General features: G+C 36.4%; 3 protein-coding genes across 12 annotated transcripts in view; 1 reads left to right on the forward strand and 2 right to left on the reverse strand.

Annotated features, from left to right (window-relative positions):
• LOC142549876 (uncharacterized) overlaps positions 1 to 5,610 on the forward strand; it is a 63,741-nt gene extending 58,131 nt beyond the window's left edge. For 2 of the 5 annotated variants that reach the window (XM_075659090.1, XM_075659089.1), the window contains 3 exons: positions 4,456 to 4,505; positions 4,691 to 4,765; positions 4,873 to 5,606. In XM_075659090.1, the coding sequence (XP_075515205.1) occupies positions 4,456 to 4,505; positions 4,691 to 4,765; positions 4,873 to 4,895 (148 nt within the window). In that variant the 3' untranslated portion in view covers positions 4,896 to 5,606. Of the gene's footprint in view, positions 1 to 3,912; positions 4,358 to 4,455; positions 4,611 to 4,690; positions 4,766 to 4,872 lie in introns of those variants that run through there. The other 3 variants (XR_012821273.1, XM_075659087.1, XM_075659088.1) reach the window with 3 other exon arrangements.
• The window catches only part of LOC142549874 (AUGMIN subunit 6-like), a 43,100-nt gene extending 17,578 nt beyond the window's left edge, over positions 1 to 25,522 (reverse strand). Inside the window, exons 1-14 of one of the 2 annotated variants that reach the window (XM_075659083.1) lie at positions 25,235 to 25,521; positions 25,093 to 25,149; positions 24,883 to 24,977; positions 23,620 to 23,770; positions 22,699 to 22,824; positions 22,446 to 22,602; positions 21,934 to 21,994; positions 21,576 to 21,867; positions 20,486 to 20,611; positions 20,089 to 20,244; positions 19,740 to 19,989; positions 19,182 to 19,658; positions 17,906 to 18,957; positions 17,149 to 17,343 (exon numbers count right to left, since the gene is read on the reverse strand). In XM_075659083.1, the coding sequence (XP_075515198.1) occupies positions 18,917 to 18,957; positions 19,182 to 19,658; positions 19,740 to 19,989; positions 20,089 to 20,244; positions 20,486 to 20,611; positions 21,576 to 21,867; positions 21,934 to 21,994; positions 22,446 to 22,602; positions 22,699 to 22,824; positions 23,620 to 23,770; positions 24,883 to 24,977; positions 25,093 to 25,149; positions 25,235 to 25,450 (2,205 nt within the window). In that variant the 5' untranslated portion in view covers positions 25,451 to 25,521 and the 3' untranslated portion in view covers positions 17,149 to 17,343; positions 17,906 to 18,916. Of the gene's footprint in view, positions 1 to 17,148; positions 17,344 to 17,905; positions 18,958 to 19,046; positions 19,094 to 19,181; positions 19,659 to 19,739; positions 19,990 to 20,088; positions 20,245 to 20,485; positions 20,612 to 21,575; positions 21,868 to 21,933; positions 21,995 to 22,445; positions 22,603 to 22,698; positions 22,825 to 23,619; positions 23,771 to 24,882; positions 24,978 to 25,092; positions 25,150 to 25,234 lie in introns of those variants that run through there. The other variant, XM_075659084.1, reaches the window with a different exon arrangement.
• LOC142549872 (uncharacterized) lies at positions 8,768 to 16,710 on the reverse strand. 5 transcript variants are annotated; one of them, XM_075659080.1, is made up of 18 exons: positions 16,416 to 16,710; positions 15,802 to 16,044; positions 15,309 to 15,499; positions 15,047 to 15,218; positions 14,469 to 14,606; positions 14,207 to 14,396; positions 13,705 to 13,850; positions 13,206 to 13,382; positions 13,005 to 13,115; positions 12,471 to 12,590; positions 12,236 to 12,392; positions 11,830 to 11,993; positions 11,621 to 11,707; positions 10,854 to 11,182; positions 10,542 to 10,623; positions 10,275 to 10,414; positions 9,693 to 9,966; positions 8,768 to 9,237 (listed from the first exon to the last, which is right to left on the reverse strand). In XM_075659080.1, exons 1-18 carry the CDS (start codon positions 16,704 to 16,706, stop codon positions 8,905 to 8,907), a joined length of 3,345 nt encoding a protein of 1,114 aa, XP_075515195.1. In that variant the 5' UTR covers positions 16,707 to 16,710; the 3' UTR covers positions 8,768 to 8,904. The 5 variants fall into 5 exon arrangements, with proteins under 5 accessions (XP_075515195.1, XP_075515193.1, XP_075515194.1 ...); XM_075659078.1 differs by having other exon boundaries at positions 12,236 to 12,407; XM_075659079.1 differs by having other exon boundaries at positions 13,705 to 13,862.
• Positions 25,523 to 25,861: the final 339 nt, after the last annotated feature.

Raw genomic sequence — 25,861 nt, forward strand, 5'->3', positions numbered from 1 at the left:
AATCTAACAATCATTAGACAAGATACCATATAGGATTATTTGTCATAGATGGTCCAAAGTTGTGGAAACAATTGACAAATGGATTATGTCCCTTTCAACTTCAACATTTATTAACCAAAGTATCAAGACCATGAGGCAAGAACAATATTCCATTGTAAAAATTTCTTTTTTCCGCAAATAGGTTAATAATTCTCATATTCGAGATCTAATTACAACAAATTTCTTTTTCAAATAAAAAAAATTATTTCTTCCCCCTCCAAAAAAAAGGTTGTAAATGACTTATTTTCATTGAAGTAACTAAAACCATGCAATATACTAAAACCCCTTAAATCTTAAATATCAAATATGACCGTTGAGCCAAATCCTTTTATCACATCTTTCATCTCTCCCCAATTTTGTGAAGATTGCAAATTCTGTAGGAAAGATTACAAGAAAAGGTCAGATACCGAGGTTCCCAAGAAGAGTGACGATAACCCAGAAAATACATCCAAAAAACAGCCAGAGATTTCTGAAGATTGTCCGGGAAATCAAAATTTGTTCAGCCCAAGGTTTCGATCGGTCGCCGCCATGGCCGGATGGGATGAAGAAGCACTTCTGGTCGCTACTCATATCGTTGAAGATACACCTGATAGATTGTGCAAGCAACAATGCATTATTTTAAATTAATTATGCTTATGTGATGCACGTTATATATTTTCTCAAGTTTCATGTTTCAGGCGATTACTCGATGCGGGATTGAGGAAAGGAGACCGGTGACGATTTTGGCAATTTTAATTGGGTATTTTATTTTAAGTCAAGGATGAGACATTTTAAATGAGTTACTAAGTTTTTAGTATTTTAAAAGCCTGATTTATTTATTAGGTGATTTTTAGATTTTAGAACCTTTAAAGACTTAGTGCTTGTGCCCTTTATTTCAATTAGGGGACTTTCATTTAAGGTTTAGTAGGGATAGTATTTTATTTAATTTGTTAATTGGGTTAACTTTTAATTAGCACCTTAATGGTAGAATTAAGCCAATTTTTATTCCCTAATTACTAGCATAACACACGCGCACACCTTTACACACACGTTACAATTGTATCACACACACACGATAGACTTGCACACACACACTTCCCCTTATTCATTCCACTTCTAAATTTTTAAGAAAAACCTAGGATTCGTAACAAGAGAGCAGCCACCCCTCCCCTTCAGTTTTCAGCAAAGTTTTGTTGAATTTTTTTCAAAGAAAATCGAGCCACCATCGTCCCGGATCAACCTTCGCTCCGTCTCCGCTTCGGTACCGTCGGTTCGGTAAATTTTAATATCAAAAGACATGTATATTCTTTCGTTTCTGCATCGATCTTGTCATAGTAAATATTTTGATGTTTATTGTATGAAAACATGTGAATGTTATGCAAAAGTTTGAGCAAAAATTTGTTGGATCGGTTTTGAAACGATTTTAGATCTGAAAACTCGAAGTTTGCTGTTATTTTAAATACTGCGACTTTTCGGTCAACTTTTTGGAAAAACTTTCACCATATGAAACGTAGAAATTTTTGATACCTTCGATTTGACATTAAATTCAAAATATTTGGATAAAAATTGAGTGAGTTATGGTGATTTTCGTGAAACTGCTCAACTGCGTTTTCTGAAAAATATATTATTGATGTGTTCTTGAAGTTTATTTCTTGCAGGCTTCGTTGGGAACCATCGGGTGATCACTGCTGTGTTACGGTATATGGAGTATGAGTTTGGATTGAGTTTTGATGCTTTGTTTCGTGTCGACAGTCGTTGGTTGCATTAAAAATCGTAGGAAACAATTGGTGTCAAAATTTGAGTTTACGAATTTGTTGCTTGTTTGGTGTGCATCGTCGTTTGGGACGTTTTGTGGAGTCGAGTCAGTGCCATAGCGTCCTAGGATGAGTCTCGAGGCGTTGTTCAATGTCTGTGTAATCGAAATTGGAGAGTATAAGCTTCTGAGTCGCGGAGTCCAGTTTGCCCGGCGCCCGAGCGGTAACTTTTTACCGCCCGAACGCAACTCTTTCTGTCGAAGTGTTCTTTCCAGTAAACTCGGCGCTCGAGCGGTAATTTGTTACCGCCCGAGCGCTGACCCTGGCGCTCGAGCGGTGAAGTTTTATCGCCCAAGCGCGGCCCCATCTGTAAAAATGTTTGGTTCTTTCTTATTTTCAAGTTCAATAGTGAGTTCATGTCTTTTATTTTTGGGAAATGTTCGCACATCATTTTAGAGATTGTTCGGGGTTCGATGTCATGGGTTAGTACGATGATTTAACGAGGTCAAGTCCCGAGTGATCTAGAATGTCATAAGCTATTTAATTACTTCGGTGGTGAGCACGAGTACCTACGTCTAAGCTATGAAAGTTAAGTACATGTAATCACGTTAGTATGTGCAGCAGTGACCTCAAGCGAGATCCAACGAATCCCTCAACGCCAAGTAAGTAAGTATGTTCGACGTGCAAAGAAAATATTTTTAAGTTTTTGAGGTATGCTAGATGTCTTGTGACCAATTTATGAATGGGTTTGGAAGTCGGTGAACGTGGCCGAGGACCTCTCCACCTCGTTAAAGCATGAACGTGTTTAGATCAGGATTGTAAAGCGTTAAAGCATGAACGGAGACCAATCCACCCGTTAAAGCATGAACGGGGATCTCATGTATGTGGCAGTTGATTTTTCCTGTCAGCCTAGTACTGTGGTTTAGTCTGATCAGGCGTAATTATGTATGAGTCACTTGCTTTGAAACATGCCTCTACGCAAAATGATGAAGTTTATGAATGTTCAAGTATGTACAAGTATGCAAGAATGTTTAAGAAAAGTCTTATGATGATGGCACGTCTATGTTTATGTATGTATGTACAAGTTTCAAGTATGTTACGTTCAAGCTTTTAAGTATGCAAGTTCAAGTATCAAGTACGTACGTTCTATTTTAAAGTTGCATGTGATTTTATTACGTATTACTTGTTACTTTCAGTTTATACATGTTGAATCTTTAGACTCACTAGACTTGATCGATGCAGGTGAGGATGCATTTGAGGAGACGAGGGGTGAGGGCCAGTGAGCTGGCTTGGACTGAGCGAAAGGCTAAACTCGAGGACCGCCATGTTTTTAAGAATTTATGAAAGTTTCAAATACTCTGATTTTATGTTACTGTCATGATGTCTAGTCAAATGCTTTAGCAAAATTTTTAATTTCGAACGTTTAGTTGCAGTTATTTTGAGAACGGATTATGGATGATCGCAATTTGAAAGTTTATTTCATATTTAAGAAAATTTTTATTTTTTCGCAAATTTCAAGTAGTTTAAAAGTACGGTACGTTACATAATGTACAGTGTGTTATTCTAATAACACGTTTGATTTGTGATTGTTAGTATTTTCTGGCTTATTTCCTGGGAAAATATTGTCGTTGGAAGGAGATTTTCGTCTCTTGGATAATCAGATTGATTATCAATATTGATAGTGATATCCCGTGGGCCCCTAGGCCCGAATTACATCTTGGGGGGCCCGGATTACATCTTGGAGGCGAGGGCCCAAATGGAAGACAAGTCCATCAAGAGTCCAGGTATCTACCATTGGCTCATCTCTAGCCCAAATGGAAGACAAGCCCATCAAGAGCCCATGTATTCTCCTATAAATACCAGGTTTGAGTGTTCAGTTCAAAAAATTCAATGTATTGTTTTCAGCAGCACCCTTAGCTGCTCCCTCAGTCACTGACTTGAGCGTCGGAGGGGCTACGCCAGGACACCCTCCTGGCCCCCTCCTAACGGTCTTTTTCTTGATTTCAGGCTCAGGGTAATCTTAAAGCCCACGTCTGAACTAGTGACGCTCGTTGAGATCGGACCCTAAATTTCCCGTGAGTAGATTAGAAAAGATCTTATTTTTATCATTGCCATCTGTTTTCGTAGTTCGGGGATTTGGCTTCCTTGTTGCCGTAAATTTTTGCAGTCCCAGTCAAGTACAATCATTTTTATTTTTCTTCAGTGAATGCATTGGGATGCTAAATTGTGTGGTGTTTACAGAAAACTCAGGGCCCATAGGAATAGTCCAGTTTCCATACATGTGACCATTATTGATCTTGAAGAAGAAGATGATTCAACATCATATCAACAAGGTTTGATTTACTTTCGATGACTTTAGCTATCTATTCTTTTACAATTATTAGAGGGTTATGGGAGTTGCATTATTTTTTTGGTTTTGATTATTTTAGGCAGTGATAGAAAGAATATAGAGGTGAATATTGTGGCAAAAGTAGAACCGAATAGATAATCGATTAAAGAGGATGGTAAGGAAGGACTCAGGTGTTTCTAGCCCAAGCCATGTTATCCATTGCCTTGATCAGCTTCGTGAAGAACTTTCATGTGCAGTAAGAGTTGCCTAATCTAGAATTGCTTTCTTTGTATTATAGTCATATTTTTTGTCATAATCTTGAGCTCTAACTTGAGAATTGGGTTATATGGGCAGATTTGCCTGGAGATATGTTATGAACCCAGTACAACACCTTGTGGACACGGGTAAAAGAACCATGTAGCTCAACTATTTCGATTTTTATTTCGTCTCTTGGAGAGGATGCCTAATATAGATGTTTGAATTGAAGCCCACTTGGACTGTGATGTTTAGTAAGACAATCTTTCTCTCAGTTAATCCAAAACATGTGATTTGAATAGAGTCTGAATCATTTACTTTTCATATATGGCAGTTTTTGCAAACAAGGTTTGTGTTCTGCTGCTGACAAATGTGGGAAACGATGTCCAAAGTGCAGGCAACTTATCAGGTATACAAGGCAATAGACAGTAGTAGTTGCATGCTATTTAAAGTATCAAAGTGATAAGAATACAAGAATGGTTGGTTTAATTTAATTATGTATCTTAAATTTGGCAGCAATTGGAGATTCTGCACCGTGAACACACTACAATTCAGCTCCTGTTTCCAAGAGAAGTCGAAGAAAGAAAAGCAGGGACTACCTCGGATACTAGTATTACTACTAGAGCGACTCGAGAGGAAAATAGTCCAGCCAGAACTAGACATCGTAGCAGGAGAAACAGATCTGTTCAAGCTTTAAACAGTCCGGAAACAGATGACACAGACTCAGATAGAAGAAACCGTCGTCGGCTCAGAAGCCTAAGTTCACGAATTTATGGTACTTTAGGCAGAGGAGAAGAAGCTAGTTTAAGGAGAGATTTGCCAAGCCAGGATGATGATGTTGTGTTAGCTTTGAGATTGCAGAGGGAAGAATTAATGGAGGCGTTTAGTGTGGTACCTCATGAGCACAGAAGAAGCTCACTTGCGCAGGCTAGAGCAAATTTGAGAGCTATGGCATCAAGGGTTCGTTTGAGGTGCAGACATATATGACATTCTTATATTTGTTTATTCTTAGTTGTCTTCACTGAGCTGAGAACCACAAACCACAAACCACAAACCTGAAGTGAATACTGAACATGACATCTGTTTTTAGTGTAGACTATAGAGCGAGCCATGATTATTTTTTTCATTCTCTTCTCTTGATGCTCAGGCCAATCAGGGCTTCCGATATTTTTTTAAAAAACTCGATGGAATATTGCAACCCAAGTTGCTTAAAACCCCGTGAAATATTAACAGGCGTTTAAGTTTCTGTGTTTTTTAAACAATTCATATAACCTTAGGTTTATAGTTGTAAATTTTTGCGATCTAATTACGTATGAAAATAAGTATTTGGAGATATTTTTACGCCAAATTGTAAAAATTAATAACATTTTAAGTTAACTGTATGGGTTTCTTGAGTTAAGTTTTTTCGTGTCAGATACACGATAAACGGATATCATTTTTGCTATCTGAACCCGGCCTGAAAAAATCACTACCCGACTTTGAGGTGCCAAAAAGACATAGATTCCTCCACTGCATAGAAATGACAAAAAAAAACGTGGTTAAAAGTGGGGTACTAAATTTAATGTGGTTACTCTATTGGATAGACACCATTAGGCGGGACGGGGCTCGGCTCTAATGGTCAACCCAGCCCAACGCATTTTGGACCGCGAGTTAGGCGGGCCGACCCACTTATTTTTCTTAAGAAAAAAATACTAAACAGTATCGCAGTAAACATAGAAAAAATATATATTTCAGTCAAATAGATTCATCAAATAAAAACATTGAAATAAGAAATTAAGAAAACATACAACATAATCCATAAAAAGTAAAGTGTTTAAACCAAACATGAAATTGAGACATGGAAGATAACATAAAATCGAAGAAAGAGACGGTTGTAAATTTCAAACATGAAGATTGAGACAAGGAAGAGAACATAAAGTCGAGGAAATAGACGGTTGTAAATTTTAAAAAATATTATGTCTTCAACAATACACATAATTAGCAAACCTCCGCCGGATCCACAAAATTTCACTGCAACTCGTCGAACTTCAAACGAAACCCCTCTTGGGTTAACAAACAACTTTTATGCTTAAAAATTATTTTAAGATTTATGAATAAAATTTACAGGAATTTCTTCCCTTTTGTTTTCTTTATGTATATCTGTAAATTTCTCTCTTTTAATTTTCTTTATGTATATTTGTTCTAAGAGTAAATTAACAATATATTCGTTCTAAAACATGGAGGCACATGAAACTTATTCCAATTTTTATATAAAGCTTAAAACTTAAAAATATAAAATTGTATCCTAATTTGGCGGGCCAGCCCACTCCGTTTGGGCCCGACCCGTCTTGGCCCGTATCCCAAATGGGCAGCCCATTTGGCCCGCCTCCAAACGAGTTGCTATTTTATCAACCCAACCTTTCAACTTTTATAGCGGGACGGGACGGTCCCACGAGCTTAACCCAATTTGACAAGTCTACTATAAGATACTATGTATTTTTTTTAAAAAAAAATTAAAGACATGATATTTAATTGTTATAAGTGGGGTACTAAATATTTTTTAAAAAAAATCGATTACCAAGAAAAACCTGCCACCAACTCAATTTTTTTAAAAAAATGGTCGAGTTGGCTACCCAAAGCCCAACAAAATTGTACACCCCTGATGCTAGTAGCACGATATAAAATATTTTATTCACTTATCATCAGGTGCACTTGGAGCGTGTAAATTTATATCTATAGACTTGAGGTTGTATGGACTCAAGTTTTAAAAACGTATGGGGTTAAACGCCTATTAATATTTTATTGGAGTTTAATGCAACTTCAAGGTTTTATAGGGAGGTTGGATACAATTTTCGTAGCCCTTCCATCTTTAAATATTTTCCTAAACACTTTTGTTATTTTGCATATTTTAGTAACAGAAACATTTGCTATGTTATATATAAAAAAGAATTTCTAATTTTTTTACTATCATCTTTGTCATTTCATTATGGTTCATGTATTTTAAAGAATCTAAAGCACATTTTCAACTCTAATCTTTTCTCTTAATATCTCCTCAAAATAGTTTTGGTTGTAGAGAAACTAATCTCTCACAAAGTCGAGGATTTTATCAGCGGTCACCTAATAAAATAAAATAAATAACAACAGATTTAACATGTAAAAAGACAAAATGAACAATAGACTGGCATGTCGCTGACGCACATGTATCAGAATCAAGCAAAGACAAACATGCGAAGATGTCAGGGATGCTTGAAGGGATTATAGACTTCTTTGACTAACATATTATTAATAATCCATGATTATGACATCTTCACGAGTATAAAACTTTGGACAAGATAAAACAATATATTGGTAAACATATTGCAAGTACAATCTTAATAATCATACGTTCAAGTAAACTGGAGGAGATTCCGAGAACCAAAACCGATTTACTTTAGAGAAAGACAGAGTAATAAAACGGAGGTTTCTTGAAAAACATTTTTTAAGTAGTCCTTAACTAAAAGAGACTCGAAATCTCTCAACATATTGCAAAATGCTAGAAATTTGACTCAACCTAACATTGCATGAAAATTGACTCAGTTAGTTCTCATAAATGTGATGTGTTATGACCAGAAATAGTGACAGATACAATCAATGCTAGTTGTCACCAATGCAAGAAAAGGTCGGTATAAACCATCCCTGGCATCGACCTGTGTGTTTTCACAATATAAAAGCCAAGTACACGCGTACAAACTATTCTCCATGTTAAGCCTAAACATTAATTAAAGAGTAAAAATGACATCAATAAGACTTTTGTCTCAATATACTCGTTTGTGCATCATCCTCTCAATGATGGCATTTATATCCGTATCTAAGGTTGCACATCATGCACTCACACCGGCGCCTTCACCTGCTCCACCTTCTCAATCTGGACATGGAGCCCTCCCTCCCTCTGCTGCTGCTGAATTTTCAGAAAGTTTCTTCGTATCGATTCTAATTCCAGCTTTCATGTCCTACTGCTTTTCTTTGTTCTATTAAATCTTTTTAGTGTGCATTTTCAGTTATTTAGTTTTTGTTTGGGGTTGTGTTTTTGTGCTATTTGTTGCTGTTATGGTTTTTCAAAATTGTCTTTTACTGTGATATATATGATCTATTTTGAGTACTGATTTGAATCAATAAATTACCATGAGTCCATCACATTTTATATTGGTGTTCATGGATTTTGACCCGCAAAGTTTTGATCCAAAAATTCAATAAATCAGTATGATCCTTTACCAAAAATAGTTTATCTATAAAAATTAATAGTGCAAGCTGAAAAAGGTATAAGAAACACACCGATGCCTCAAGAGTAGTAGGTAGTAGGCAACTTATGGCTCCTCAAATTGAGTCATTCTCTTTCCGTTGGCAGCTTGTAAGCGAGCCTAAACCATCACCGAGAGTTCGGACAAAAGGGCAATGAATTCCCAACGTTAATCAGTAATCAAAATATGTGTTACAAAAATCAGTGCTGAAGGAATGGCAGAAAGCTATATTTCATCTCATTACATCGTGTCAAACAGAAGTACATGTGATCTTGAATATGGCAGAGCAACACTAATGTCTATGGGAATGCTTTCTGCTGCCATGGTAAGTCTCACCATTCTTTCTGTTCCTTCTTTGCATGACTCTAAAAGTGAAGGAAACAACTCCAATTGCAGCCATAGGATAAAACACCATATATGGAGCCAATGCCAATGCAGAAATAAACGAAAAGTAGCCAGCAAGGAGATAACCAAAGCTTAACCTGATTTCCCACAAAGGGAAGCCCGGAATAGGAAACCAAAAGAAATTTAATTCGGGCTTTGGATCACATATACCATGCAAGATGACACCAGTGCTAAGTAAAGAATCCCAAAAACGTGGAAAGTTTTGGCAGATACCATTCCGCTGCAAATTATGAAAGACGGTAATACATCATACAAGGATATAAAAGTACATCAAAAGCTCACAGGAACTAAGTAAAGCATTCTGAATGCTGTCATATATAGCATAATATTCCATTAAAATGAGACCATCATTTGAGCATATACTGGCTCAAGACTAACCTTTGCATATTCACACTCAGGACCATCACTGATTTATTGCTGTCAAATAAGATGGATCGTGCAAGACTGTGAAGAATAATACCATGACAAGAAAGCACCCTGCCTAAATTTATTTCTAGGAGTCATAATTCCAAACTACACCAGCTCAAGTTAAATATGATCAATACAATAAATTGGCTTTAAAATGATGAGCTCTGTTAGCAATGAGTTGTTCATGAGTTATTTTCATATTCTTTAATGAAAACTAGAAATAAGCTTCAAAACTCAAATGGAAAGATTGTAATAAACCAAACATACCTGGAGCCAGGCCACGAGAGAAGGGACAAACATCAGTGCCGCAAGCAAATGTAAAATAAGCAAACCATGGCGGTGGTTGAAGGTTTCTAATTGTCTGTCACTATAGCTTCTTGTAGATTCTGGGCTACCAGAGCAGTTTACAGCACCAGAAAATAGCTTGCTTATGTCACCTTCAGACCTGGAGTCGTATTGCATTGAGTTACTTTTACACTCATTTCCAGATTCACATAACTCTTCATTCTGAACATGGCTGCGAAATGAAGCCATCAAAAAACTGTTCACGAAGACAACAAAACTGACATTAGGGTCACTTTAAACATGGATATATCTTGAAACACCAAATAAATATCACATGCCAGTACGTAATTCAACGGTAAACACCAAAATCTCAAGAAAAGAGAGCTGAGCAGAATAAACATTAGCAAAAGATAAAACTTGTGGGCAACTGACTATCACATGAGAATAACCAAAACCTAGTTGTATGAAAACCTTTTATACATAATTTTTCTCAGTTCAAGCCTCAAGGGAATCTCAAGATCATTTAAAAAAAAGTTAATGAGTGACAACTAAATTTATTGATACCTCGAGAGGGCACTGTGGCAGCACAGAATATGAGATAAGAACAATACAAAAAGTCCCAGGGCAGGATGGACAAAACAAGCCAGCACAACAGCAACAAATGCCATAAGAAGTAGTGAATTCACCCTCATAATCCTTACCACCTGCTCCGTGATATTAAAACAAAGTGTCAAATACATTATCGAGGAATAGAGGATTGTATGTTGGAAGATTCATTAATTTGTATTAAATAAAAATATAGAAAGGCAACAACAACAAATGAAAGATCACCTTAGCAGATGCAAAGCTGGATAATAGGTTAGATAACCATTGGAGAAACTGAAAACCAAAGTTTCCTTCCCATGCCTCCCACCTTAAACAATGATCTTCTTTTAGCATGTACGAAAAAAAAACATCCCAAACCGGAGAATGTTTCTTTTACAGGAATGTTCTAACAATAGGAATCAATTGTTGAAGCTTCCATAGCTCAGACATCATATAGGAAAAAGACCACTCTTACTAGTTTGTAGTTGGCACACATGATTTTGCCTACAGATGTATACACAAAGAAAAGCAGAAACAAAACGGGGAAAAGCTACTAACCGTCTCTTTGTGATTACATGGGCTGTGCCAGCAACATAGAAAAGTAATTGAGAAAGTGATATCAACGAGATCACGGCCCCATTTGCTAAAATATAGCAAAGCAACGACACAAGAATGAAGTTCATAACTGGAGGGAGCGATTGAGAGCTTAGCCAAGAATAGAGCAAAGCAAATAGAAGAGGTATTGCGGCAAGGAAGATAAATGGCCTTGGTAATCTCAAATTAGATTCGAAAGCTGATAGCAGTGAAGGTATTGGTTGATCAAATTCCCACGCATGTGCTTGCCTCGTCAGAGCAAAAAATATAACAGCAATGCTAAGACCGCTGATCTGCATGGAACAAGTTCCATTCAAACCTAAACTTGTGAGAAGTCGTCAAATAAATTGAGAAATATGATCAAGCTAGCAAATAGGTAATGAAGAATGAAGAAAGAGCGGGGTGGGTAAATTTAAGCAATTATTCTTTGACGGTTTTGTTAAAATTAACGTTAATTTAAGTCAAGAGAAAGCAAGCGAAAAGAATATTAAATTTACTAAGCTCATAAATGTGTTCATAACACTCATAATCAACTCGCAAACAAAATTGTTCTGTTTCATAATGAGAATACTGGAGGAGAGAGAAACATGCATATGAACAGATATTCGACAAATAAGGGGAATATATTTTAGACTAACGGGAAATAAAAATGCTTACAAACAGAGAATCAACAAACAGGTAGATTTCATCTACCAATGCTATATTCTGAGAAGGGTGATGAAAGAATCTACCTGAGAGAAATACAAAAGCAAGAATCTACCAGCAGCGGCAGTGATAGAAACACCAATAGCAGCTTTATATGAACAGTGTGGGTCTACCTGGAAGATTCATGGAGAATAACAACAGTTATAAGTACAAGAAGAAAGCTCATGAAACAAAGAAATGTACCATTAGCGAGTGCTACTGGGACTAAAAATTATTTTTTTGTGCCAAGAGCTACCAGTAACAAAACCGCCGTCTTATCAGACTCTTGCGAAGAAGTCCAGAGTCCTGGAGACGAATCTACGATAACTATTTCAGAATACAAATTTGGAAAAACATGGAGACCAGATGTCGCATCCCAAGCAAGTGCCACTGGTGGAAAACAGCGAAGTCGACAAAACCCTACATCCCAGCAATCAGAAAATGGAATGACAAAGCAGCTAGATACAGAGGTGAGAAAACATCTTCAGATATGCTCAAGAAAGGGTTCCTGATAGCTTTTCATTAATAATAATAACAACAATTATAACAATAAAATCATAACTATTAAGAATTTCATGCATCCACACACAGCTCACAAGAGAACCCTTACTGTCAAATAGTGATGTAGGATGAACGTAAAAACAATAATGGGAAACCCTTACTGCCAATTTCCATATCTCCGGGATCTAAACCAGAAAATTCTGAATTCCTAATTCCACAGCCCGTTGTTCTGAGAGATAACGAAATAGGAAGAAGACCTAAGCTAACAGAAAATGTTAGATTGAATGCAAGAGGATGATCCTCTTTCAATGTTATTTCCTGCAAACAATAGAGCTATGCAACAATCAGTAAAAGAGCATCAGGAATTGCAGCAAGCTGTACATTGAAAATCTCAACCTTTTCCAAATATGATGAATAAATCAACCAGTGAGGAGGGAATACTTGCTCCCCATCCTTTGGATTGAAAAATTGTCCCACTCCCATTGATGTAGCTGGTGGAGGTCTACCTGAAACAGTCTGAAGAAAAAAAATCTCTTAGTTTCATTAATCATCTTATAAGAATGTTTCATTGATCATTTCATAACAGAGGCCAAACACATGCCAAACATGAAAAGAATTGTCTTATAAGTATAATTCCCTTTTCCTATCTTCAGAGGGTTCCCAGAGATCCCAAATGAAAAGTACTATTTGGCAGGTTACAATCCTAACAATCATGGAGTAATTTCATCTTGGAACTACTTTAAAAGGAGCTTTAGAGGAAAAATAAACACCAGAATAAGATTAACAGCCCCGATTCACAAAATTATTTCACATCAAGATATTGCAGCATGAGAATTACCAAAGTCTGCAAATCCTACACATTTTATGAAACAAACCATAAGATTTGAAAAATCAGAAAAGAGAGTGACTAAAATTTGTAAGAAACAGTACCGGACGAGGTGCCACTGAAATTGTCAGGAATCTGAAGCCATTCAGATCCCGAGGACCCAACCAAACAAAAGCAGATGGAGGAGCTTGCTCAGTCTGACTACCTGGCTCAATCTTATAGAAAAATGGCCATGATCAGAAAGCACGTATATTCAAACTAAGTTATTAAAAATTGGTATAATCACAATACATGAAATATAATACCTGCCTGGGTGCTGGTCTAGAAGGAATATGCACCATTTTTGACGTAACTTCTAGAACACGATTGTTCATTGACAATTTCGACGCCAAAGTTCCCTTCTCCGGCCAAAGATGAAGTCGCACTCCAAAACATGGTGAAAGATTTGTCACAAAAATAAAGTGGTCATTCCTGTCTGCGCCCTGAATATTACAAAAGCTCTATGAAACTTACATGATATTGTGTAAACATTATGACCTACTGATTTATCTATTGGACACTCTTTTGTCATTCATGTTATGCATCTTTCAGATCTATAAGGAAAAAAATTATACAAGTTAAAGGAGCGTCCACTCTATGTTTACCTATTGGAGAAGTTGAGCCTTGGAAAAAAATATAAAATGCATATTAGAAGAAGATATAGTAGAGCTATAAGAAGATAAGTTGACTAGTAAACTTTACGGTACAATCTCACCCTGATGAAAAAGACTGAGGAAAGGTTTTTGAACTGAAAATAAAGCTAACCAGTTTCTGAATGTCCAACCACCGTCTTCTCCCATCCATAGCTAAAACTGTGACAGTACTAGTTTGAATGTAAAGGTCCTTTTCAAGTCCATCTTCACTCCACTTTAGATTACTTGGGCAACCAGATACGCCAAGAGCTTGTGCTTCTGTCCGTAGTTTTGAGTTATTAAAAATCTTATCAACTACTAAGCCAAAAAAACCTCTATAGCAAGCACAGCCTAAGGGTAGCATGCCCCTGCTACAAGTATAGAAATCAAGCACAGATGTAGATTACTGCTCTCTATCGGAAATATCAATAGTATATTATTCGCCTCTTTAATTAGCTTCATCTCGAACTAGGAAAAAGGTCAAGAAATCATTTTACAGACAAATATGCAGGTTGCTCAGAGCAGTGACCGGAGTTTATTTGCCTCTAGGAAAAAACAATCAATTTCTAAGCATAATTTGAAAATGAATAGGCCAGCTTCTAATTCTATACAGAAAAAAGGTATCAGTAAAATACCAGAATGAACGTTTCTGTCTTGATTATGAAGTTGGTCAGACTTTTGTATTAGTGTTGAATGTCTCGATGGAATAATGTTATGATGTATTCCACTATGAAGCATTTTAGTGAATACTGCAAGTCTGCTTCTTACATTATGAAAAGGTTTCCCGGTCCTCGTGTCTACCAGACTGAGAAGAGTGTGTGACACCTGAAAAGTGGATATATTTCAGGGCAATACATCCTCGAGCATTAATAGATCCAATGGAACAACGTGACTCACTTGCACAACCAGCTGATTACACCATAAGATAACCTGATGTTCCATTGACAACCAAACATTCTTCATAGAAGTGCTACTTATCATAAAGCCATGTGACGGAGGCACTATACCATCAAGAGACTCCAACTTTGAGCGGACCTATAATTAACAGAGCAAGTCATGCATAAAGCATTGGGCAAAGCAACAATAGCAAAGTAAAATATCAGTCAAAAGAGAATAATTAAATCGATGGGTATCCAAAATCTGCTGCACAATGGATAGCACGTATAGACGCTGTGGTGTTCTAGAAAAAACAAACTATATCATAAACTTCTTAAGAGAGCCAGTAAGGAACAGCAATACGGACTCAAATAGACAAACTACAGAATAAATTTCCCTTCACCATTCATCAATGCAAATGCTGATGCTGGATTTCTGGGGAAGCAAGAAGGTAATAAGAAAATTTAAACGATATCACAAATCGTTGTGTTCGTTATCACATAAAAACTTCATGAATTTGCCTTGATCCAAATTTCTAGTTGTTTCTTTAAAACAAATCTCTAGACTTTTCAATAATTAATCTTAAATGTTAACCTTGCCTGATAATCATTATAACCACCGGAAATGGATACAACAACAACATGCGAGAGCAAAGGATCTGCTATATCACGTCCAGATTGAGAGGTTTGGACCTCATACCCTTTTCTCCACTCGTGATTCACATGAGAGTAATAGTGACCCAAGGATGGCTGCAATGCCACAGGAGGTGATCTGGGAAAAATATGATATTTCAGATGTATATGATAGCTATAAACAGTGATTAAACCAACTCTAAAAAACAAAAAGAAAAACATAGTTTACTGGTGCGGGGTCGAAAGCGTCAAGACAGTTTCAACAGCAGACTTCCTCAAACGGGGATGCACAACTGCAGCCCTAGCAACAAAACCTCCCATTGAATGACCAACCAAAATAACACTTCTGGGCAGACTTCCAGAGAGAGCAGCCCCTTCTTTAGCCCGTGCCTCTTGAGATTCTTTATATTGATCTAGTATCTACCAGAAATAGTGAAACATTGTAAGAGGACACAGAGAATTGAGGCAACTTAAGAACTCATATCTCATTTAATAACCAACTTCATACCCCAACATTAAGAAAAATTGTTATACATATAGACTACTTCATCATCAGCCTAAACAACACGGTTTATGCCAACGAAGAAGCTAGATTATTTCAGCTTTACTAGACTTATTTCTTTTACTAAGTTTTCTTCTGCGTAACTACCTGCCATGTATTTTGAATTCGCCATTCACAACACAAGCTTATCGGATTTCATGCAAAAGTGACAAAATGATACCCTGTTTATGGCATATACAACATATTCTGAATGCTCTTGAAGTATCCGACCATCCATAGCAGAATGTTCACCTTCAAGATCCACAGCAAACCAATCAAGCATAGAAGTGAATTGATTTGGTAGCATATTTCCAGTCAAATCAGCATCTAATTCATCTTCCAAATATGGGAAATCTTGGTAAAAATCCAGTTCAAGTGGACCATTTTGATAAGCTCTGTCAGATTCGGCACCCAAGGATCTGACCTGCATCAGAGCAGGCAAACATATAAGCAAGTGTGTCCAACATTGAATGTGAAATCTAACATTCCGGCCTCTTGAAGCAATCCAATCATGATACACCATTTCATTCAAATCAACGACAGCATCGTAAGAGTGACTACATGGCTACTCAAAATTTTTGCCCTTCATGCAGCTGCATGTCAACCACGTGACCGATATTTCAAAATCCATGTTGTATAATATAATATAGACCAAAAGCTTCCTAATATATGCCCATCAATAAATGCAACAACTATGTCAAAATCATTATATTGTCCAAATTTTCACCTGATAAAAAGGAAATACTAATGAGAGTCGGGATAGCATCAAAACTCCACATAAAGAGAGAGGCATACCTGTTTGTAGCTTCCACCATTTCCAGGGATGAAAAGAACTGGAATGCCATTAAGATTTTTAAGATGCTCATAAAAATCAATCTTTTTCCACCCTTCGTGGTATAGATACAAGCCGTATTTTGTAGAAGACACATTTTCTGGCATTGATATGGGAATGTATGTAGGATACATGTATGTCATTACACAACCATTTGATATTGGTTTCAATAAGCCATAAAGACCAGTAAGACCTATCGATACAGCAAAGATAGCAGCAACTGCTACTCTAACTTTAGGTTTAAAATCTTTCATATCTGGAATACACTTCTGATTCCCACTCAAAAAACTATTGTCCAATCACCGGCTGCACGCAGACGCTCCCAACTATGTAAGCAACCAAAGATTCAAGATGAAACAAGTAATCAGACGTGGCAAAAATCATCTTACACCAAGCGAAAAAAATCAAACAAAAAGTAAAAAAAATGTCAGTAGAAAAATATTACAATAATTTGTACAAGCTCAACGCCATTGAAATGCTGAAATGTGCATCTAGTCCACAACAGTTAACCGGAAGTCTTAGCAAAGAGATGCGAATCAGTTCACAGCGATAAATTATGCGATTAATCTGAAAAAAAAAAATGAAACAAATAAGCAGAAATGGAATCAAAATAACGGCGGAAATCACATTACTAGAAGCTCAAAAACAGAAAAAACCAATCGGAACAGTAGAAAAAGGTAAGAAAAAGTGAGGTACCTTCAGGTGAGAGAAAAACGAAGAGACTAAAAGTGGGAGAAATCGAAGATGTGAGAATATATTGCGCAAATCGTAGCATTGATTCGATGCTTAATTAATGGAACTGTGTTGAAGTATATTTGTTGGACCCTTGTTGGGTTTGGGCGAGAAACCCGATAAAACGGGTCAGATACGTCACTTGAAATTGGAGTTGGGCTGGAAATAAATGTTAGTGGACCATTTGATTATGAATTTTTGGGCTTGGAAAAGCCCATTGATATTTGTGTTCTATTTTTATTACAACTCAGACGTGGGGGGTTTTTGTCTCCCATATGAGCGGTGAAAGGCAACATTTGTTGATGATAAAGAGTGTCATGGGTACAAAAGATGTGAACGTTATTCTCTCCTCCAAGTTATGGAGATCTCAAAATTTGTCTTGATTGTGTTTATAAATTTGAACCATGATATATTTAATGACACACAAAAGGACTAGTTGAGGTCTTCTTTCTCGAATGCAAATTAGTTAAACTTTTCGATTAAGGTCCTCGGCAATAATAATTGTTCGTTAACATTTACTTTACGGACGGATCATAATAATGCTGGTAAAGCTTGTTAGAATCTGAAGTATAGTTAAGAAGTGGCATTTTGACAAATGAGAAGCAAGAAGAGACGTCCATGTTAAACCATTTTTAGTGCCAAATTTGTTGTAAATTACTACACGCTAACATGCCACGAAGAGAAACCATCTCCTAAAACCACCATCTTTTAGTGGCAAAACTTTAAAGAAAAATTGATAGGAAAAAATAGAACTTGGAACCTCCAAAAAACGAGTACGGACAACCAACTTTCAGATTAAAATATATTTTAAAAATCTTAATAAGCAGTCCCTCGCCCTTCTCATACTTATCTTTTGGTAACCACCGCCCAAATATTCGAACTTATATTTATAATAATCACAAGGTAACGCAAATTTATCCACTAAATCAAGTGTGTGCCGAACAAAGAATAAAAGAAGAAACCAATTTTTCAAGGGTTCGACCAAATTTCACGACACAAGTATCGCAATCCAAGTATCTTGGACCATTAGTCATTTATAAGAAAAGAGAGAGATAAATCGAGGCTCTAAATAAAAGTCCAACACTTCACGAAAAAATTTCAAGAAAATTGTGGAATACACATTGTTCATATAATTTCCATAAATATATGCAACTTTCTTTATGGTAAAATTTTGCACAATATATATAGTTGGATTGCCACCAGAAACAAAAACTAAAGACAAGTGTTGGAAAAAGGGAAACAAATTTTCAGTAGGAGCCACCTCCTGTCATAATTTACTCAACAAGTCATCAAATAAAGCAACTATCAATACACTAATTAATACATTAATGTATGTCAAGCTGGCAGATTAGCGTGAATCATACAAACTAACAGGTACATGATTCATGAAGAGATTAAACCTGGCCTGCCAGGCCCCTTAGATTTATATCACAGCATCAGTTACCTCATGCCTTTCCTTAAAAAAATGTGAACCTGAGCAGAAACACGTGCCAATCTTTTCGCAAAGACAATGTAAATCTGCAAGGCCAGTTTACTGCTATAGTAAAAGGTTATCCGTATAAGTAAAACCAGATCAGCTATCCACAAGCATGCAACAGTAGAAGGAGTAGACAGAACCAGACAATTAAAACATCAGGGAGGTATGTCCCAGTTAAACAACGACGAGAGAAGAAATTCCACTGAAGAAATTCTCTCTTGAAGACACACAGCAATCTGCTCAATCTTTTTATTTTCAATGTTCCATCAAAGCAGTTTCAGTCTCTGATAAGGGTGCTGCAATAACAGGATATTTAGATTAAACAATTACAGTATCGGAGAAATATTCACCTATAGGGAAAATATTTAATAAAACAAGAAATGAATTATTACAAACCTATTTAACTGGGAACTAACCAGCTTTCATTGAAAACTGGAAAAAATTCAAAAATATTTTGTACAAAGAAAATAAGTAAGCTAACAATAAGATTGTAATGCCGCAAAATCTGAAATCAACATACCAAGTAGATCTTCGTAAGAATCAGCCATAAGTTCTACATCCATTAGCAAAGGAGGAGAGAAAACTTGATCCTGAGCTTCATCCATATCATAGAAGGACCTATGTGCATCAGAAACTGATGAATTAGACCCAACCGCAGAAAGAAAACTGTTCAACCCGTCAAATTCATCAAGTGAGTCCAAATCATTTAACATATCTGCCACTCCACTATACTTGCTTCCGAGATGAATGTCGTTTGGATGGGTTTGAAGCATGGAAGAATTTGCTTGAGATTTGAGTGACTGCCTACCCTTCAGTGAATCAGGCATCTTATCTTGCCCAGGACGGGAGAACCCAGACCCAGAAAGTGTAACAAAGAAGTGCTCAGAGCTATCATCAGAACTAGTGTCTTTGGATGATTCCAAGTTCCGTGACTGGGATGAAAGGGCAGCTTCTCTGACAGATCTCTTTAAGTTTTGCAAGTAAACAATATCTTCATCTGCAAAAATGATCGAAAACAGAAAAAGTAAGCATGCCTGCTATCATGTCTGCGTGCCAAGAAGGAGAACAAATCACAAACCATGTGGTGGATTATCCACATGATTGATTGGAGTAGGTTGCTCCAGGGGCTTTTTATCTGTAATGATTTCTATTGGGTTGATTTGAGTTGCAGTATTTCGCTTTTGTGTGTTTCCACCTTTTCCTGAAGAATTTGGAGTCAAACTAAATAGCTGTGGAAGTTTTAAAGTAGGGGAACTAGCTGATACGTTTTCCAGTTGAACAGATGAAAGTCTAGAGGTTATTTCAGCAACCTCGGCAGAATCATTTTCCTGGTCATTACATCAACTTATAAGGAGCAGATTTAACGCAAGACCAAATCAAGAGCTTGTGAACTTTAGAAGACTATGTAAGAGGACAAATAGACTTACCAATGCCCTTCCACTGTTCTGTGCCTGGACAGGTGAGGTTGATCCAAGCTTCACAAGAGGAGGAAGATTGGAAGAAATACTATTAACTTCTTCTGTAAGCTCCGCGATCGAGTCTTGTATAGCTGGAGCAACATCTTTTAGTTGATTGATAAGCACCTGTACATTTTGAAAATTTACAAAATCAACAAATGACTTAACCACTTCACAACACATAGAAAGAGAAAATAAGCCAACGAGGTTCTAATTAAACTTAGTTCAGCTAAATGTGGTGTAAATATCAAAGAACCATTTAACATGAGGTGTAAGCTTCATGGAACAACCATCAACAGTCTGAACAAACTCGTAAACTCTGCATCACAGCAAACACATAAAGTACTTTAGTTAAACCATTGTTCACCTGAATGCTATCCAGGTGCTGCCTATGTTCAGCAAGGGTTGCAGCCAAAGATTCAGCATGACTGATGGTACCACCATCATGCACACTCTGTAGGAGCGCTGGACCTTCACCGTCATTTGTTTTTGCCTGTGTCAAAGTTAGCATGAAGCATGTCTCCAAATGACCATCATAAACAGTCAGTATGGTAAAACTTGAAAAAAAACAAGTGACAACATTACAAAATCAGTAAACATTTTTGAATTTACATTTTTATTGTTAAATAGGTCATCATAGTCACAATTTAGGCTCCTTTTTATTAAATGGCAATCTTTACCCTTTTATAAATTCATTGGACATTATGATTGCAATTTTCCCCAAACACATGTTTGGCCTCTGAAAATGCAAGGTGAGTAGGTGACCACAGGAAGTTAAACGGACAATTCCTCGCAATAATTTCTCCAAGTACACACTTTGAACACTTGCAACTCGCTCATTTTTCAATGACTTTGTAAATCAGAATAGTTTCTCCAAAAACACAATTTGAACATTCATTTAACTGAAAAGAAGTATTTTAAGGTAATGTGCAAGCCAATTAGCAAATGAACAATTTATGCAAAAGAACATGCCACCCCTAAACACCAACTATGTAGGAGCACTATGCACTGGTATTCCGATAGAGAAATTTTACAAACGATGTGAAATTGAGTGGACCTATTCCGTCAAAAATAAAAAAAAAGGAACTAATTTGATACAGCAAATACATGAGTGTGCAAGTTTTATACTTCAACTAACATGGAGAAACAGAAAGCTCATATGCATAACCTATTCTCAATTCACCAATCTCTCCAATAAAATCTTATCCAAGTCACTCATTTTATACATCTGTCTCACAAAGACACTGTACAATTTCAATCAACAATGAGAATATGGAATCACAATACCAAGGATACAAAATACATTTGATAAAAGGACGTTTAGGACAGGTTCGGTCAGGAATGTAATCACGTCAAGAACTATTCACAATCCAAAATCTCATAGAGCAACTAATACCCTGATTGAAAAAAATTATTTGCAACCAAGGAAAAAATTGGTTCTGCATAAAGCAGCATACCAATTGGAATGATTGCTTGTGAATGCGCTGCAAAGCATGGGTCCAACGTCGCAAGACTTCTGCTATGTCAACAGTAGGCTGCCCTCTCATGTTTCTTTCATCTAACCAAGGAGACTTTTCTTCATTTCCACGAGAGAGTGAAACATCGGAGTTACTTTTTCTTTCATTGTTTAGACATTTCTGTAAACCCTCCGTTTCCTCAGTGTCCGACCGTTCAGGAGTTAAATTAGCAGATGGAATTACCGAACTTTGATCCATCGCTGCTAGCAACGATGAACCAGATATGCGATACCTGAAGCATCGTGTAAGGCATAAATATAAGGGAAGCTAATGAAGAAAATGAAGTTACCGATATTACCTATGCTCGCGATGGGCTATAAGATCCTCAATTGGGCCTGAAGCAAGAACTTCATGTTGACCTAAACAAGATTATGCATGGAAACGACTGTGCTCAGTATTCCATAAAATGAAACTAAAAGGCGCTGCTGATCACTCATTTTCCAATCAAACTGAACTTTAGCTGGCTGATATTCATTGAACTAACAAATACAATATATCATGTTTCATCACATGGCTTGAATCTTTGAAAGAAAAACAAGAGAAAATACAGATTTTGAACATGAATTCCTAAATTTAATAGCAAATGGCCCATCATGTCTCATATAAAGTAAAAATAAAGCAGGACAAGTAAGAGAACGTAATCTACTTAATAAACTATCATTATGTATAAATAAGAAATTTTCACAAAACTTGACACATACAACATCCCCAAAAACTGTGTGTGGAACTTTATTGCAGGATTCCAAGAAATCAAACTGAGGAACTTGAAATGTTAGAAAATTAAAAAAACCAAAATGTAATGTAACTTACTCTTGCGAGATAGCAGTGAGTCCCATAAACGAGTAGCTCTTTGAACCATGTGAGAATTCTGACTAGAGCTGGATACAAGCTCATCCCAGAGTTCACCGTCCAATTTAACTTTATTTCTTAAATCATGCAGCTTTTCAAGCTCTTGCTGCAGATACGCCTGTGAACCCAAATAAAATGTAAGCACATGTCCATCCTTAAGTCTCAACACACAATCTGATATGATAGACATGATATCCTCAAATGATATTTTTACCTCTTCAGCACAGAGACCACGAAACTCCGCTGTCATTTCATGTGCCAAACTGGACCACATGGCCTGCCTTTGAACTGCAGTTTCTGCACTTTTCAGAAATCTTCTTCTTTCAAGAGCTATTCTAGCCTGTTTATAATACATTAAAACATTGTGATGCTTAGACACGTTGGGATGATTAAATTTTCCTGAAAATTATACAAACCTATAGATGGATATATCTCGTGTGGAAAGGTACGGATATATCTCACGTCGTGGAAAGGTCAAATAAAATTCGGGCTGATTCATTACAGTTAAAAAAAACACCAGGGGCCTCAATAAGTTAAAATAAATCTCTAGATCCTCTGACTTTATAATTCTAAAAATTTTTTGGCAGATTGTTTAGTCCTCTAAAGAGGAAGAACAAAGAAGACAAGTAACAATTTTGTGTAAGCTATGAGTAAATATCATTACATTAGTAACTGGTATCAGATGGCTAATAAAGAGGTAAAAGTATAAAAAGAAAAGTAACTTATTAGTTTCTTCCTTTCTTTGTTCATGTCTCGTAGGAAAACTAACTGTTGTAAGAGGCGAGAAAATTCATGTGGCAAGAACATACTGTGGACAAATAGAGAAAGCTATGAAAGATGAAGATCGCTCTTTCAGCAGTAAATAATTATTCACATAGTGAGCGCATTTCAAAGTAATAACACCCAATTAAGTCTAACATTCAAGAGATTAATTTTTGAAGCAATATCCCATAGTATGCAAATAATTAAAGGGATAAATAAACTTTCATGTGATGAACTCAATGCACCAATCAGCAGGTGGCAGAAGTGGGCTGTAAGGACGAAGATTGAGAGGGAAGTTGTGGATTGTATCATCAGATGGTAACAGAATCCTGTCAATCTCCTTGTTTATCGGCATAAAATATGAAATGGATACCTTAGTTACAGGAAGTAGTGTAGCTGCATGAGAGAAAGCTACATCAGTCAAGGGAGCCGGAAGTGGATTTGATGCCACATCAGCTGCGAATGTTCGCCTATGAACTTCCCTCAAAGCATGCAGGGAGAGTTGCCATAAAAGTTCAACAAACCTGCAATTAGCATATGCAAATTATCATTGACAATGACATCAAGCAATCATCAGTTCATAAATGCCTCTAAGAAGCAATTAGATGCAAATAAGGTAAGATCAGAATCCAGGATTTGGCATAAATCATTTCTGATCAAAACAATTTGATGAGAAGATCTCGTATCTATCAACAGACATGGATCATTAGAATTGCCAGGGAAAAAATAAAACCTCACTCCACAAAAGAACAGCATTGAAGGAACGTGCTTTCCCAGAGCTGGTTACCATGTAGAAAATCAGAAGTTGTTCTGGGTAAAGGGATTTACCATATTTTTAATATTTGAAATCGGGGATCAACTTTTTCAATCTCTTAAATAACTAAGAGGGTATTTGACTGATCTTATAAGCTCTTCCAATTTGTTTGGTAACAATTTGGTCAAACAACTTATAAGCGGTCAAAACAAGCTGTTTGACAGCTTATAAGCTGTTTTTTAAAAAACAAGGGTGAACTTGCTTTTAAAAAAAAAAAAGAAATTTCCAAAGAACATCAATTTTCTAAATTAAAATGTGAAATATTTTTATTTTTTAAATAAAAGTTTAACACTTATGATAAAAATTTAAAACTATTTTTAGATAACCTTCATAATATTATACTCTTTTTGGTAATTTAACAATAAAAAGATCTTATAATGTCAAATATATCAACATCTTTAATTTGTTTAAACTATGTTTATTCGAACACTTTAACGATTTATTTTTAAAATAACTCATGAGTTGTTTTTAATAAGCTTAGTCAAACACCCTCTAACACAATTTATGCTAGGAAAAAAAGATGCATTAATTCCCTTGCTGTAGCGAGACATCATCAGTCACAACATATATCAGTAAGAGTTAAGAATGAGATACTACTCAGTAAATTGATAAGCTGACAGTGCTGTCCAAACCATAATTAGCTTCTAATAGTTTTTCTCAATTTTCATTACCATTATTTGGTCAGTAGTCACACTCCCGTAGTCCAGTTATAATGTCTCGTTGCTACCACATTTCTAAAGTATCATTGTCGTAACATCGGAAAAACAACCAACTCCGTAGCTTAATAGGTCTAAACACTAATTAAAATCCACATAAACCAACCTCGGCCCACAGCAAGTTGCAAGCGATGAAACCCTCGAATTGCTCCTTGGCAATGCTCCTTGTGATTCCAGCTCACTTATAATCCCTTGAACGACCTAAATGTTTCCCCAAACACCACACACGGAAACAAATAACAGTAGCAACTCAGTCCAAACAAAATCGCCCAATATAACAAAGCATAAATAATCAAAGCATTGAACTAAAATTCACCTTCCGAAAATCTCTTGACTGAGCTGAATCAAAAATCGGCCACACCTTGTCAAAATCCTGCAATAAGATCCACACTCCAACACGTCTCAATCTATCATACACAACACAACAAAAGGAAACAAATTTAAAACAATAAACTTGCCTTGGCGGATTGAATTGGACCACGTAGGGAGGACAATATGAAGTACAGAAGCTGTTCACCCAACTTCGGATTCGAATGGCGGAAGAGGCCGACCCGAGGGGTGCCGCTGTTCGACCCGACCCCGATTAAGTTCGGATCCAGCCCGAGCAGCAAGCAATTCGTGTACATTGCACTCTCCAGCTCTATCTCCCGCTCCTTCTCTCTGTCCATCGTCATTCCACATGCACTCAAATCGGGTAACTTCGGTTTTCCGATTAGATTTCATTTACGCTTTTACTTCACGTCTTTTTTGAAGTTTTGACTTTTAAAATGCAGTCCTTGGAATTATCTAAATTATAGATTGCCCCTATTAGTTCACTGAAATTACGCTATAGCCTAGCCTAGGTTGACACTCTAGTTCTAGCATCGTGTTAATTAATTTCTCAAAAAAATGTCCAAGTGGTTTGTTTAATAATGGCATGTAGTTAAAAATATTTATTCAGATTAAATCATTATTGATTTTTATTCCAGGTTCGATTTAAATATGGTTATAATAATATGTTAATAATGATTTTCGATATGAACTTTAAAACATAACTTTTTATCTTTTAATTTAATTTTGCTCCAACATAATTTAATATGTTGATC

Source organism: Primulina tabacum, chromosome 6, assembly GCF_025594145.1.
Source record: "Primulina tabacum isolate GXHZ01 chromosome 6, ASM2559414v2, whole genome shotgun sequence".
Classification (NCBI taxonomy): domain Eukaryota; kingdom Viridiplantae; phylum Streptophyta; class Magnoliopsida; order Lamiales; family Gesneriaceae; genus Primulina; species Primulina tabacum.